General features: G+C 52.8%; 1 protein-coding gene across 12 annotated transcripts in view; it reads left to right on the top strand.

Moving 5' to 3' along the window:
- LIMS1 (LIM zinc finger domain containing 1) overlaps nt 1–15,717 on the top strand; it is a 105,323-nt gene that overhangs the window by 75,682 nt on the left and 13,924 nt on the right. For 7 of the 12 annotated variants that reach the window (XM_082357354.1, XM_082357351.1, XM_082357345.1 and 4 more), the window contains exon 2: nt 11,847–12,006. In XM_082357354.1, the coding sequence (XP_082213480.1) occupies nt 11,847–12,006 (160 nt within the window). Of the gene's footprint in view, nt 1–8,187; nt 8,503–10,735; nt 10,866–11,846; nt 12,007–15,717 lie in introns of those variants that run through there. The other 5 variants (XM_082357348.1, XM_082357344.1, XM_082357349.1 and 2 more) reach the window with 3 other exon arrangements.

Genomic DNA, 15,717 nt, shown 5'->3' with positions numbered 1-15,717 from the left:
GAGCCCAGTTCCAGATTCCAGCCGTGATGACAGTTCGGGGGGTGGGGGCAGTTTCTTTACTGAGGGGATGAAACCAGGCTGAGGTCGTGAGTGAGACCCTTAGATGGAGTCATCCAGTCCCTGGGGAGGGCGGCAGTCTGCCCACCAGCTGGCCCATCCTGTCCCCTGCGACTGCACACGGGGCTGGTCCAGCTGTTGGGAGAGCTGTTGGGGGAGCGTGACGGGGTCGGTGGCGGAGTGTCTCCGTGCGGCGCCGGTCCCTCTCCAGGGTGGAGCAGGGTTAGACCTTCCCAGATCCCACGGCTCCCGGGCCCGCAGGTCAGCACAGGCGGAATGTCAGAGGAGCTTCACAGGAGGATCTGAGCGCCTGGCGGGCCTCAGAGGGCCGGAAGCTCTGGGAAAGCTCGGGAGAAAAGGGCCTGGAGTGTCCCTGTCCGCTTGGGTGGTGTCCTCAGTGCTGGGAACATTTGTTCGTCACCAGTAAAGGCGATTGTCCACGTGGCAACAGCCCTCTCGAGTGTGTGTGCATTTTGACAAGAAAAGGGATTGGGTGTTATCAGGCTGTCTCCACACACGGAGGTCTGGGGACGTCCCTCTGGCTTATACACGAGTTAACTCAGATTTTACGCCTGTTTGTGGCCTATCAGGCATACGCCGTACACCTGCTTTAATTAGTAAAGAAAAGTGCACACTGACAGAAGTCAAGTCCTTTTTCATATAAAGATACATATAAAGATAGAAAGACTTCCCCAGACCTCTGTGTGTGGCAGGAATGTGGTGAGTCTTCTCTGCCTTTTGTACACTTTCTGTAACAAGCTGCACCGTGTGTGGGCCGACGGGGTCGGGGAGTCTAGCTCACCCCACAAAGCTGTGCAGTCGGGCCCTGCTGTCCCGGTGCCCCATGTCCCTGCACGCGGGGCTGCCCGCTGCACACGTCATTCGCCAGTTTTCTGCTATTAAAGATTTTGCCTTTTGCTCCTGTTGATGGAAGTAATCAGTAAACAATCTAGAACAGGAATAGAAAGGAGTTTGGGGCGTTTTTCTGAGCCAGACTGGGAGGACTCTAGCCCGGAAGACAGCCTCTCAGGTAACTCTGAGGAACTGCTCTGGAGAAGCAGGGTTTTCAGCACAGTTTTTTTTTTTTAAATTTTATTTATTTATTTTTGTCTGTGTTGGGTCTTCGTTTCTGTGCGAGGGCTTTCTCCAGTTGCGGCAAGCGGGGGCCACTCTTCATCGCGGCCTCTCCTGTCGCGGAGCACAGGCTCCAGACGCGCAGGCTCAGCAATTGTGGCTCACGGGCCTAGTTGCTCCGCGGCATGTGGGATCCTCCCAGACCAGGGCTCGAACCCATGTCCCCTGCCTTGGCAGGCAGATTCTCAACCACTGCGCCACCAGGGAAGCCCCAGCACAGTTTTATATTTCATCAGAACAAAGAACATTAAACAAGCCAGGGATGCATTCCTTCAAGGTTTAAAAACAACAGACCAGCACGTACGCAGTGAGTCAGCGTGGCCTTGGCACCTGGGGAGGGAGGCTTATCATCCAGGGAGGGCCAGCGCTGGCGTCCCGGGAAGGGGGGCATTTCATCTTTATATTAACAAGGACGTTCTTTACTTCTGGTCACTGCGCACTTTTCTTTAATAATGAAAGCAGACGTACGGCGTATGCTTGATAGGCCACACACGGGCATGAAGTTTGAGTTAACTTGTGTATAAGCCAGAGTGACTTCCCCAGACCTCCGTGTGTGAAGTCGCCTTCCACGCTTCCCCGTCCCCCTGCTGCCCGGGCTGGGCCTGCACAGCAGGTGACAGGTGTGCAGCTCCCTCATTTCCACTGGGTTGGAGGAGGCGTGCAGCCGAGTCTCTTCTCTCTGGCCCCTCGTGGTGGATGATTTCCTTCTCTGCAGCCAGGAGCTGGGAACAGTTTAACGGACAGGGCAGACGTCCTGGTAGCAGCAGTGCCCTGTCTCTCCTGTCTGTTGGAGGGAATGGGGCATTTGTGCAGGATGCGGGTGTGAGAAGGACCTTTCCAGCACCGCTATCTTTACTGCATGTCACGATTGTTTTGTTTTAATAGGAGAGGAAAATCAGAGTAGGTTTTCCATTTGAGTGAAATAGAGAAACAGTGAAAATAGCTGGTTTGCCATCCCCACACTCTGCACGCCCCGGGTTCCTGTGGATAGAGGTTGGAGAAGCTCCTCCCAGGCGCTGGGGTCACATCCACACAGCGACTCTGCCTGTGTGACAGGGGCAGCATTAACAGCACGTTTCCTGTGTCAGGGCCCTCTTTTTACAGGCAGTCGGTCAACATGTTCAGCCACGTAGATGAGGACCTACTGTAGAGCACAGGAAACTCTACTCAGTACTTGGTAATGACCTACATGGGAAAAGAATCTAAAAAACAGTGTATCTATGTATATGTATAACTGATTCACTTTGCTGTACCCCTGAAACTAACACAACGTTGTAAATCAGCGATACTCCAATAAAAATTTTTTTAAAAACGTAGAAGAAATATTTGGTAGTGATGCATGTAATTCAGTTGTTGCTATTTGAGGGAATTTGAATTTAAAAGGTACCAGTTATTAAAAAGTTGCGTTTTTGACTTTGCCAACCACGCTCAGGCTTACACTCAGTGTTTGAGCTGGTGGAAATAGCTGCCCTTTCTTGGCCTGTCGCCTCTGAGCAGGTTATTTGTCTTGGGCAGGGTGTTTCCTCAGGGGCGGAATTTGTTCTGGCTGAAATCATGGCGTTAGCTGGGTCGATGGACTTGAAGCCTTCTGTGCAGGACACGGGAGTGGTCAGCTCAACAGCAGACGTGCTGCGTGTGGTTTGGCATCTAACACGCAGTCAAGCACACTCAGCCAGGGTCCCAGGTCCTGCCTGCTCTGGTCTGAGTGTTTGCGCACCCACTCAATTCATGTACAGAAGTCCTAACCCGCGATGTGGTGTTAAGAGGTGATGAGGTCGGGGGGCGGGGTGAAGGTCTTGTGAACGGACGCACAGAGCCCCTGCCCCTGCGCTGTGTGTGGGCTCCGCGAGGAGGTGCCGGCCAGGACCCAGGGGAACGGGAGAGTCCTCACCGCACACGGCCGCGCTGGTGCCTTGGTCTCGGGCTTCCAGCCACCAGGACCGTGAGACATGAATTTCTGTTGTGTAGAAGCCACGTGGTCGGTGGTGTTTGGTTACAGTGGCCCTAAAGGACTGAGCCACTGCCCAGCATACAACAAGCCTCTCCACTCTGGATGGACGTCTGGGGTCCAGGCCTGTCCTGGGGGATCCCCCAGAGATCCAGGTCAGCCTTGGTGAGGAGGAGGCCTGAGCCGGTGATGGAAACTCTCGGGAAGAACCTTTGGGAGCCCAGGACCCAGGAAACCACCTTGCAGGCCCACTGTTCAGAAAAAAACGGCTTTGGGGTGTTTTATACAACAGCTTCGCACCTGCTTCAAGGGCTGCTTTCCTGCGCAGCATGGGCCGCAGTGATTTCAGTCAAGGGGGTTCAGGTAAATGTTTTTCTCATGGTTACAATCACGGTCTAAAAGGGTTGTTTGCATTTCTAAGAGTGACATTATTAAGTGCCAGAAACGGGTTAAAAGTAACAAAATGCCTGGCTATGAAAATTGAGCAATGGTGTTAACTTGGCCTCAGATTACCCCCTGCCCTCTTGGAGAAATTACACGTGTCTTTGAGCTCCACTCCGCATGGCTGGATGGGGACGTGTGGGACCAGCCGACGGTCCTGTGCAACCCGTTGGGCATGTGGTGCCCTGACCAGTGGATGCCGCGTAGTCACGGGTCTGCCCTCGGCTCCAGGGCCCGGGGAGAGACGCGCTCGTCACCTGCATGAACGGTGGAGGGAACACGTGCGTCCCCGGGCAGCTCCTGCCACACGTGGACGCGCCTGTGTGCTGAGCGGGCGCCTCTTACGTACCGGTTAGGTCTGTAGAATCGTGAGCGCGTAGCAGAAGTTCCGTGTGTTCAGATGTGACACGTGTGATGTAAGGAAATTACTCGAGCAGTTACTTTTTAAGAAGCTGAGACCCCAACAGAAAGGCTGCCGAGGCCGGGCGTCCACCCGCCCCCCCGGGACGCCCTTGGGGCCGAGGCGACCATCCGTCCACTCCTCCCCATCAGCCGGCAGCCCTGCAGCCTCGCCTCTTGCTCCTGTGTTGTTTGAGCATGAGGGGCGCGTGGAAGGCACAGGGACCCCTCTGCCCTGAGAGCTTCTCTGCGAGAACCAGCTCCTGGGACGAGGCCGGCAGGGGGAGATGTGTGATGAAGAGCCACGGCTCTTCCGTCTCCTCCCTTCAAACCTCAGCCTGCCCCTCGACCCAGCTCCCAGTTAGGCTACACCTCGGTTATTAAAAAAATGAAAGGAGGAAAGAATGAGATGCGGCAGATATAAGCAGACGGAGCCTCGTCTACCCCTCCGCATCTGCCGCGGTGCCCTTGTGCTGATGGGCAGAGGGCACCTGGGGCTTGGACTCCGGTGGCAGGTCGGTGTCTCTGGGGCGACTGTGCGCCCTCGTCAGCGCGGTTCCAGCTGGAGGGAGAGGAAACCGGGAAAAAGGAGGGTCTCCTCCTGCTCTGCCTTCGCACAGTGTTCCCGAAACAGCAGAGCTTCAAGAGCGGAGGGACTCTGTACGAAGTTTCCAGCACAGTCTGGGAAGAAGGACCTCGTGGAGGGTGTGGAACAGTTAGTAGCTGGTGGGGAGGAGGGTCGGGACGCGTTTCCTGTCCAGGCACAGCCTCTGGCGGCTCCGTCCGTGGAGAGATTGGCGAGCCTGGCTGCATTCAGGGCGCCGGGGAAACAAAACACACAACAGACCGGATTTGCCCTGATCGCAACCTCAGCTCTCGGCCTTGGTGATCAGAATCAAGTCATTCTTCAGTGAGCGCTTTAGTCCGTCAAAGGCACAGTTGAGATTAGTAGGACAAACACAAAGTAAATAGTAAGACACCGTACTGTTCATGCTATACATCTCTGTAGCGTTTGAGTTTTTTCCCAAATAACATGTATTACTCTTTTTCCCTTCTGTCAGTATGATTATCTGGTGGAGTGACATTTCTGACTTCTTTTTTGTACTTATCTGTGTATATGTGAACTTAATACATATACATAATAAAATTGGGACTACACACCTATTAGAACAGCTAAAATAAATAATGATAACACCAAATGCCGGCGAGGATGTGGAGGAGTTGAATCTCTCATGCTTTGCTGGTGGGCATGTACAGTGGTACAACCACTCTAGAAAACAGCTTGGCGGTTTCTTAAAAAACTAAACGTACCCCTCTCATACAACTCAGTAATCTCGCCCTGGAACATTTATCCCAGAGAAATTAAACCTTATATTCACCCAGAAACTTACCCACAGCTGGATTCACAACAGCCCCAAACCGGAAGCTACTGAAGTGTCCTCCAGTGGGTGATGGTTAAACAAGCTGTGGTGTGTGCACACCACAGAATACTACTCAGCAGTGAAAAGAACAGGCAATCCACATATGTGACAACTTGGTGGGTCTCACGGGCATTTGCTGAGTGGAAAAGGCCAGTCTCAGATGGTCACAGGCTGCGTGATTCCCTCTATGCAGCTGTCTTAGTCAGCTCGGCTGCTGTAACAAAAATGCCATAGCTGCATGGCTTAAGGAAGGGTTTGTTTCTCAAGGTTCTGGGGCCTGGGAAACTCAAGATCAAGACTCCAGCGGATGCTGTCTGCTGGGGGCCCACGTCCTGGCTGGTGGGCGGCTGTCTCTGGCTGTCTTCTCGCCTGGGTGTCTCTGACTCCATCCTGGGGGATTAACGCCCCTCCCTCATGACTTCATTCGACCCTGGTGACACCCCACAGGGCCATCTCCAGATCCCGTTGCCTTGGGATTAGGCTGTCAGTATGAATTCTGGGGACACAGACATTCAGTCCACAGCAAAAACATTCTCTAAATTACAGTTACGTGGATGGAAAGCAGACTAGGGTGTTGCTGGAGGGTGGGTGTGACCATCAGAGGGGACATGAGAGAGGTCTTTGTGGGGATGGAAAAGCTCCAGGTCTGGATGGGGGTGGCGGTTACACGAATCTACAAGGTGTGACAAGGTGACACAGAACTGTACACACATCGCGCTGGCGTCAGAGTCCTGGTTTTGATTGTACATAAGATGTAGTCATTGGGAAGCTGTGTGAAGGGTACAAAGGTCTTCTCTGTACAATCTTTGTAACTTCCTGTGACTATAATTATGTCAAAATAAAAAGTTTAAAATGTGATTGCAGGTCCTTCACATTATCTTTGGTTCCTTGCTGGATGAGAGACTTCATCGCGTCGTGTGTTCGGGAACCATCAGCTTCTCCGCAGTCCTGCTTTCCTGTCTAGTAGAGATGGGACTAGTCGTTATGGAGGGAATGGGATAATTGGCTACGTTTTTAGATGTGCCAACAGCAGCTGATTTTCATGGTTTTCCAGACCAGGTAGATGGATGATTAGCCCCTTTCACTCACCAACAAGTACCTGTCACGCATCTTTGTGTCTGTGTGTGTCAGTGTATCTGTGAGTGTCTGTGTGTCAGTGTGTGTCTGTGTGTCTATGTGTGTCTGTGTGTCAGTGTGTCTGTGTCAGTGTGTGTCTGAGTGTGTGTGTGTCAGTGTGTGTCTGCGTGTCTATGTGTGTCTGTGTGTCTGAGTGTGTGTGTGTCTGTGTGTGTGTGTGTGTGTCTGTGTGTCTCTCCACACCAGCTGTCTCCTTGCCTCTCTATTCCACATGGTCACTGTAAACAAAAGTGTTTTAACCCTGAGGCTGTTTCTTTCCTGTGTGAAGATGGCGAGCCTCTTGCTCCATCCCCTGCAGGCTCTGGGCCGGGGCCAGTCTGACCTGTAACCTGAGATCCTTAGGGTCCAGAGTGGGGAGAGGGTGTCCCCTTTTCGGCCTCTAGCCCGTTTTGTATGCACCACCCAGCCCTCCTGGATAACCCGTTTTGCTCCCCAGTGACCACGTGTAACCGTTCTCCCCCGGAGAGTTAGCATCTCGTCTCTGGATCAGACCACCTGGCTTTAAATCTCGGCTCCACCACCTACTTCCTGGTCATCCAGCCTCTTCGTGCCCCGGTTTCCCCACCTGTACCTCCTGGGGACACGGCAGTGAGCACCTAGGAACGCTATTTACAGTTCTGGCCATCATGCTGTGGACATCTCAGACACGTTTTGTCTGTTTGCTGATGATTTCATGGCCCTTCTGTCTCTCGTGTGACCTGCTCTCTGTCAGTCAGTGTGCCTTTCACCTGCTCCCTAGGTTTTCTTCTTTTGTTTTTGATTGATTAAAACACTAAATTTTTTTTTAAAACCCACTAAATATAATTTCAGCATCTTATATAACCATGTAGGTTTACATTTTTTTTTTGATTTTTAAATTATTTTCTTGAAGTTTTAAACTTGAAGTATAGTTGTACAATGTTGTTTAAGTTACAGGTGTACAATCTAGTGAGTCACCATTTTTAAAGGTTATGCTCCATTTATAGTTATTAGAAGATACTGGCTGTATTCCCTGTGCTGTGCAGTATAGGCTTGTAGCTTATTTGCTTTATACGTAGCAGTCTGTGTCTCTTAGCCCCCCGCCCCTGCCTCCCCTCCCCCCTTCCTCTCCCCCCTGGAAACCACTCTTCTGTTCTCTGCATCTGTGAGTCTGCTTCCTTTTTGTTGTGTTCGCTAGTCTGCTGTATTTGTTAGATTCCCACCTGCTCGCCGTGGCCTGGCGGGAGGCACAGGGCTGCCGGGAGGTCGGTTTGCAGAGACCGGGCCCCTTTCACCGCCCCAGGGCACCGTGTCCTCGTCACTTCGCGGCTGACCCTGGTGCGCTGGAGCCGACAGTGGCGTGGAAGGAGCCCAGCGCGCCTGCAGTGCGTCCTTTATCTTTTATCCGTGACAAAGGCCCAGAAGGACGGGCTGCCTTGGTTACAGGCTCAGCTGGGGCCAAACGGAAGGAGTTGTAACTGGACGCCGGCTCTTCCCCTGCCCAGCCTGGGACTGAGCTGTCACTTCGCCAGAGTCACAGAGCAGGGTTCATGCCTGCAGCCCCCGCACAGCTGTTCCATCCTCCCGAGGGCGGCCGGGCCGCCGCACAGCCGGTCCCGTGTGCGCGGGGAAAGTTCCTGGAGCTTCCAGACCCTCGGCGAATCCACGCCGTCCCGGGCACAACTGCCTTGCCCGGAGCTCTTAATGTGAAGGGGCCGGCGCGACCCTGGAGCCGCTGACGTGTGGGAGCGGGGAGGGGAGTGACCGGGACGCCGCCTGGGTGTCGTGCCTCCGTCCGGGTCCCTCCGGTCCCCCGTTCCGCTCCGCGATGGCGCTCCCGGGCCCGCGCCCCGCTGCCATCCCGGAGGGCGAGGAGGTCCCCCCGGCGGCCTGTAACGGGGAACACCGGGCGCCCTGCGGCCAGGATGAGAGGGCCGTGTCCAGCCTACAGCGCAGGCACAGCGACGTCAGGGTCTACAAGGAGTTTTGTGACTTCTACATCAAATTGTGAGTGCCCCTCCCAGCCCTCTCCCGCGGCTCGAGTCCCCTGCCTTGGGCTTTGACATCTCCCCGCCTTCAGTGGGGCCTCCCGGGGTGGAGGGGGCGTCCAGCGCTGCCTCCAGTGGCTGCCCGTGCAGCCCTGAGGTCTCCCTGTTGGGAGCTGGGAGTGCCTGGGGCCTCCAGGGAATCATTAGCCAGAAGGAGCGTTTAACGGGCCCGATTCTCTGTTTCCACCCATCCGTTCCCTGCGCTTTTGCAACAGATGTTGCTTCTCTTCACAACTCCTGAGGAGCTCTGTTTAAGACTAATTGGGCAATTATAATTACACTGTAACCAAAACACTTGGTAAGCTGTCAAGACGCTTTTAGGGTTTACATTTCTGCACTTTAACGCTCGAGGTTTTGTTTCGCACGCTTTGGTAAACGAGGCACTTGAACAAGGGAAAGCTCGAGGACATCAGGTTTTCTGTGTGCAGCTGATGTGTGGAAGCAGGTCGGCCAAAGCACTTCTGACCGGACAGTTGCAAAGGCTTTTCTGTTCCCCGAGGTGTACGTTTTCCGACAGAAGGGAAAAGGAAAAGGAAATCCTTTTCTGAAAAATTAGCCTATTAATTATAACTGACCAAGTGACAGCTCTATCATCCCTGACTTTTAATAAGTAGCTTCTATCATCTGTGTTAACTGTGACAGTCGCTGTGGAAAGAATGTGTCAGTTTCCCGTCCAGGGGATGCTGGCCATTGGGGACACTGTGCCTGCCGGGCCGGGGGTGTATGGGAACTCTCTGTACCTTCCACTCAGTTTTGCTGTAAACCTAAAACTGCTCTAAAAACAGCCCATTAAAAAAAAAATACACGGTGCCAGAGGGTCAGAGACAAGAGAGGAAGGGAAATAATGTAAACAGTTGAGTAGGTGGGTGAGACTATTGGTTGGTGGTTTTCCTGGAAGTTTCCTCTAATGTTCTGTTTCTTTTCTTTTCCTGCTTGTTATTAAAATGAGTACTTCTTCAAAAATACATATTACTTAATCTCTAAAACTACTTTATTTTTCCTGTGTGTGGGGAAAACTTGTTTGTATAATGTGTCTATCTGTTTTCTAACTATTTGAGTATTTGAACTTGAATGTAAACGGTCTATAGTGTAATGAGTATAAATAGGTCAATGATAAACATTTTGATCTTGGGACCCGTTTACATTCTTAAAACAATATTGAGGTCTCCAAATAGCTTTTGTTTTATCAGCATTTACTGTATTAGAAAATAAAACTGAGAAAAATTTTAAGTATTTATTAGTTCATTTAAAATAACAATAAGCTCATCACACATTAATAATATTAACACATATTAATATTAATTAAGTTTTTATGAAAAATGTTTCCAAAATGAGAAAACTTGGGGGGAAGAGTGGCATTGTATTACATTTTTGCAAATCTCATTAATGTCTGTCTTGATAAAACTGTTTCACCTGCATTCATCCTTCTGCAATATGTTGTTGTTTCACATGATGTTTATAAAGAAAATGTGGCCTCCCACAGAGATGTGGGAAAAGGGAGGACATTTCCACCCCGAGAGGGTCACTGATCTAGGAAATCATGAGTCAGGATGTTCCAGGATTTCTTCTTTTGTAGCTCTCTTGGGGTTCTACTAAAATCATTGAGAATTTGGTGACTCTTTTGAGAAAGTTTTAAAGTAATAATAATGCTTCATATTTGAGTAGCATCTTCTGGTTTCCAAAGTGGTTTTATATACTTTTTCTTATTTCATCCTCAAAATGGTCCTAGGCCCATGGGGGCAGCTGTGGGCTGAGGACACCTCGTCGAGGGACACCTGTGGATGCTGGCCCCCCCCCTTTGGAGAAGGGGGGCAACAAGCCTTTCCAGAGCTTTGATAAAACTACCACCGTTCGTCTGGCTTATGGCAAAGCCAGGTGATGAAGGGAGTTGATGGGTTTTTCTCCCTGATCCACAGTAATTTTGCAGTGACAAAGTAGAAAATTCAATTTGGTATGAGACTCAGGTCAGGTTTGCCACAAGCAGTGAGGCTGCCTCCCTTCCTTCCTTTTCTGGTGGTGTTTGAATTGCGTTTTGCTTGGGGTGGGGTTGTGAACATGGCACTTCTGGTGGAGTGTGAATACCCCAGGGCAGGATACTGCTGGGTGAGAGCTTTGGGGGAAGAGGGCGGGGTTGTCTTCCGCTGGGGTAGGCGGGGGTGAAGCATGCGCCGTGCCAACCTTGCTAAGGAAGCAGCGAGATGTAGGCTGAGATGTAGGCTGTGACGGGACGGGGCAGCCCGTCTGCCTGCGGGAGGGACCCCCGCCCACCTGCCGCTTGGGGGGCTGGGAAGGTTCGGAGGACGTCGGCGATGACTTCCCCAGGTGGGCTGACTGGGTGTCTGGGTGGAGAGAAGCTGCCCCGGGGCCGGCCACAGAGCAGAGCGTGTGCTCTGAGCAGGGTCTGGATATCTGAAAATAAACTTGCAAACCACGAAGCTGGCTGGGCCAGTGCCTGCTCTGCCTGGGGACCTTCCCACCTGGAGCCCGTTCCTTTATGTGAGATTCAGAGTAAGCAGCGGTCTGGTCACGGGCTTGATTGGATGCTTTTCCTCCAGGCTGCACAGGGTTGGGTGGGACGTGGGCCTTTACTGGAAACACCCACGTGTGCTGGGGTCCAGGGGGACCCCGGCCCGGACTCACCAGACGGGGTCTTGTAGCGGTTCCTCTCGAGCATTTGACGTGACACCGTCATCTGGTTGTGACTCGTGGGCGGGGGACCTGGATTCTGGGCCTGTGTCTCCCGTGAACTGGACAGCTTTGCAAGGTTGGGCTCGTTCGTCCCTGAACCTGCACTTCACCATCTGTAAAATGATCTTCAGAGTGGAAGATTCTCTGCTTTTAAGATACGTTTTGTAATATTAGTGTTCAACATTTGTCTTCCCAATTGGATTATAGGGCTAAGGCGTTTGGCGGGTTGTAGAGCTACTGAAGCTGCTTTCCGCAGGCCCTCACGGCGGGTGCGAGGGGGCCTGCGTCTGGCCGGGCCTTCAGCGTGTCCTGACCCACGTGGGGGGGACTTAATGAGGCCACTTGTCAGGCTGTCGGCTCAGCCCTTGAGGCGGCTCTCGGTGCCCCCTGCGTCCCTGCCTCCTGGAAGGTGGTGTGGGTGCGCTCGTGGGCATTTGGCAGGAGGTGCAGGAATGTAGGCGAACCAGAGGGTCTGCACCCCGGACGCTGGGTGGGGTTGAGACCTTGGGTTGCAAGCGGGAAACGGGCTTTATGGACAAGATACGATTGCTGTGGCCTCAGACTGAGCTCCCGGGAAGGGCCGCGTCCGTGACCTGTGTCCCTTGTGTGTTGCAGCAACATGGCCAACGCCCTGGCCAACGCCAGCTGTGAGCGCTGCCGGGGCGGCTTCGCGCCCGCCGAGAAGATCGTCAACAGCAACGGCGAGCTGTACCACGAGCAGTGCTTCGTGTGTGCCCAATGCTTCCAGCAGTTCCCCGAGGGCCTCTTCTACGAGGTGGGTGCCGGCAGGCAGCAGCCACAGGCGGTGCGCGAGGGCGGGGGTGGCCCTGGGCGGTGACGCTGGCGGGTCCCGGGGGCTCGCCCGCCCGCCCTGCGGGTGCCCCCCGCCCTGCCCCAGCACAGCCCGCTTCCTCTGGCCCCACGACTCCCAGCACCTGTGTCCTAAAGGGGCTCTTGTTTGGGGGGGAAGGGGGCACCCCCTCCGTATCCAGCTCTTCTCTGTGTCTCCTCTTCTTCCCCAACACTTGTTCTCCCTGATCCTGTGGTGTCACCACATGGCCTGCGCTCGCGTGTGTTCATTCTGACCAGTCCTGGAACCCCCTTCTCACGTCTACTTTGGGGGGGCTGGTCTAGGGATGACCCCGAGCTGTGAGCGAGGATGACAGTGTGTGTGTGTGTGTGTGCGCGTGCGTGCGCGCACGCGCGCGTGTGATCACCTCCTTACGCATTTGCACGTGTCTCTCTATGTGATAATACGTATACGTAGAGTTATGTGATACCCAGAGATGGCCACTGTTTGATTTCTCCTTCTCCTTCTACCAAGCAGATTTTAAACTTTTCTGTTTTACAGGCCATTCCTGAGGAAGGAACGGTGGTTTTTAAAGGTCATTAGTAAGTCAGTTGCTGGCCAGCTCGACAGCATTTTCCCATAGAAACAGTGCCCCTGGGAGGGAAGCACCCGGCCAGCCTGCGGCGCAGCGTGTCAGGACACAACTCAGGGAACACCATGTTATTCACTCAAGCGCATTTTTCCAGCTCCTGCTGTGTCCCAGAAACACACGTTCCCTACGACAGAAACCCGTGCAATTGGAACGAGAATCTCTCTTTCCGTGAAGGGCGATGGCTTTCGGGCTGGGAACGGCAGGGGACAGTTTGGGGGGCTGAGCGGAAGAGGGGACCCAGTGACGCACAGCCGGAGGGTGGGGCTGCCCTGGGTGCCGAGGAGGGTGAGGGGAGCAGGAGGAGAGGGGGTGGGGCGGGGGCTGAGGTCTCACGAGGCTCTCCGGCCCCTAAGCCGGGGCAGGGCGGTCAGACCCAGAGCATATTTACGGGGCCCCAGGGGGCCTGCCCCCGAGCAGACATTGGTCTCCACACCCCGGAAAGCCTTTTCTTCCTTGAGGCCCAGAGAGGCTGAAATGCCCTTGCTGACAGCAGATTAGTGACATAAATGGGATTAGAACCTAGTTTGGTCCTCTAGTATCCGATATGGTGTTCTTTCCCTGACATACTCTTTTCAAACCTAAGATCTTTTTATTGAAGTGAGTAATTATGACAAAGGGCTTAGGAGAGAGATTCCAGGGGAGCAAGAGAGAAGAAAGGCAGGCTCTGTTTTCCAGACATTTTTCTTATTTCCATGGCCCGCTGTTCCCTCTCTGTCGCCTTCTCTTTCCCGTGCTGTGCGTCTGCCGGCCACATCGTGCAGCAGGACCGGGTGATGAGCGCGAAGCAGGCGGCACGCGCAGTGCCCGTCGGTTAGCCGGCCCCGGCCACGCTCCAAGCAGGGTCCCCGTCCTCGCACTGCTGGCCCTCTGTGCTGGATGGCGCTTTGCTGTGGGGCGTCCCGTGTGTCGTACAGTGTTAGAAACGTCCCTAGTCTCTCCCCTTACATACCCAGTTGTGACAACCGGAAGTACCTACACGCATTGCCGGCTGTCCCCTGGGGAGCACAGCCACCCTCGGCCGAGACCCGCTGCACTAACACCTCTTCCCGTAGGTAATGAACTTCCCCGTGCTGGCAGCAGGTTGGTTCTCAATGGCTCGTTCCCCAGGCTGTGTACGCAGAGCCCTGCACAGAGCAAGACCTCCTCGTGGTCCGTCTCTAAGACTCTGACTGCAGTCAGAGTGGATTCCTGTGCCATAAAATGTACTTAGAAAGTATTTCTAGAAAGAACTCACTTAAGAAAGACCCTAAAGAAAGCATACACCTTCTTGTGTAAATTGGCACAGGGAGATAAGTACAGGCAGACCTCGGATAGTGTGGGTTTGGGTGCAGACCACCCAACAAAGCGAGTATTGCAATAAAGCGAGTCGCACGAATTTTTTGGTTTCCCAAAACATAGAAAAGTTATATTTACACTATATGTAGTCTATTAAGTTACAGTAGCATAATGGCTAAAAAACAACATACACACCTTAATTAAAAATAATGCTGTTGGGGGCTTCCCTGGTGGCGCAGTGGTTGAGAGTCTGCCTGCCAATGCGGGGGACATGGGTTCGGGCCCTGGTCTGGGAGGATCCCACGTGCCATGGAGCGGCTGGGCCCGTGAGCCACAACTACTGAGCCTGTGCGTCTGGAGCCTGTGCTCCGCAGCTGGGGGGGCGTGATAGTGAGAGGCCCACGCAACACAATGAAGAGTGGCCCCTGCTTGCCGCAACTAGAGAAAGCCCTCGCACAGAAACAAAAGACCCAACGCAGCCAAAAATAATTAATTAATTAATTAATTAATTAATTAAAAAAAGAAAAATAATGCTGTTGGAAAAATGGTGCCGACAGGCTCGCGGGAAGCAGGGTTGCCACAAACCTTCAGTGTGTAGAAAACACGCTATCTGCGAAGTGCAATAAAGTGAGATGTGCTTGTACGCATCCTTGGGCAGCTCATCACTCAGCTATAGCTGTAACGAAAACATCGTCGTCATTTACCAGAAGCCAAGACACACTTTCTATGTAGTAACTAGAACCGCTCCCCACACTGAAATTCAGTTTTCTCTTTTTGAAGATTCTACTTCTACATTTTAATTTTTAATTACTAATGATTATGAAAGTTATCCATCTTTTTTTTTTTTATATAAATTTATTTATTTATTTTTGGCTGCGTTGGGTCTTCGTTGCTGTGCGTGGGCTTTCTCTAGTTGCAGCGAGCTGGGGCTGCTCTTCGTTGCTGTGCGCAGGCTTCTCATTGCGGTGGCTTCTCTTGTTGCGGAGCACGGGCTCTAGGCGCATGGGCTTCAGTACTTGTGGTACGCGGGCTCTAGGGTGCAGGCTCAGTAGTCGTGGCGCGCGGGCTTAGTTGCTCCGCGGCATGTGGGATCTTCCTGGACCAGGGCTTGAACCCGTGTCCCCTGCATTGGCAGGAGGATTCTTAGCCACTGCGCCACCAGGGAAGTCCCCGAAAGTTATCCATCTTTTAACTTTATCCATATCAGAAGACTGTGATCAAGTAAGAATAAAACACTGCGTGTAATTCGTGATCCTTACTTTGGTGTTGTGGTTAAATCTTGAGAGGGAAGCCTGTCTTCATGGGCTGTCAGTTTTGCCCATCATTCTCCAATAACGTGGAGAAGTGTTTGTAAAACGGCCAAGTCACAGGCGGTTGATTAAATGCCATTTCCAGGGGGAAACACCCATTTGGCCCCCAGGCCCTGACACTGTGTGTGGCCATGACACCACTTCCTAAATCTCATTTTGTGACATCAGGGATTTCCTCCAAAAGGATTATCTTAATTTTTCCCCAAAGGAAATGGTTTGTGAAATAAAGGGGAACCAACAGTTCCAGAGTGACGTGATTCCAGAAAAGTTACCGACAGGATGGAGCGGGGAAGGCCAGGCAGCCTGCCCGGCTCGGCTCAGGACACCTCACCTTTCTCTCTCCTTAGTGTGAATTCCCCCAGTATGACCCCCGCCCCCCCATCACAGATGCATAACAGGAAAGACCCATTTGTGGTGAGTGATTTAGTGGGAAGACTTTACAAAGAGGTTACTTCCCTC

This window comes from Balaenoptera borealis (assembly GCF_965194805.1).
Source record: "Balaenoptera borealis genome assembly, chromosome: 15".
Lineage (NCBI taxonomy): Eukaryota > Metazoa > Chordata > Mammalia > Artiodactyla > Balaenopteridae > Balaenoptera > Balaenoptera borealis.
The sequence above is the reverse complement of the archived record's forward strand: the minus strand, read 5'-3'. Positions and strand labels throughout refer to the sequence as shown.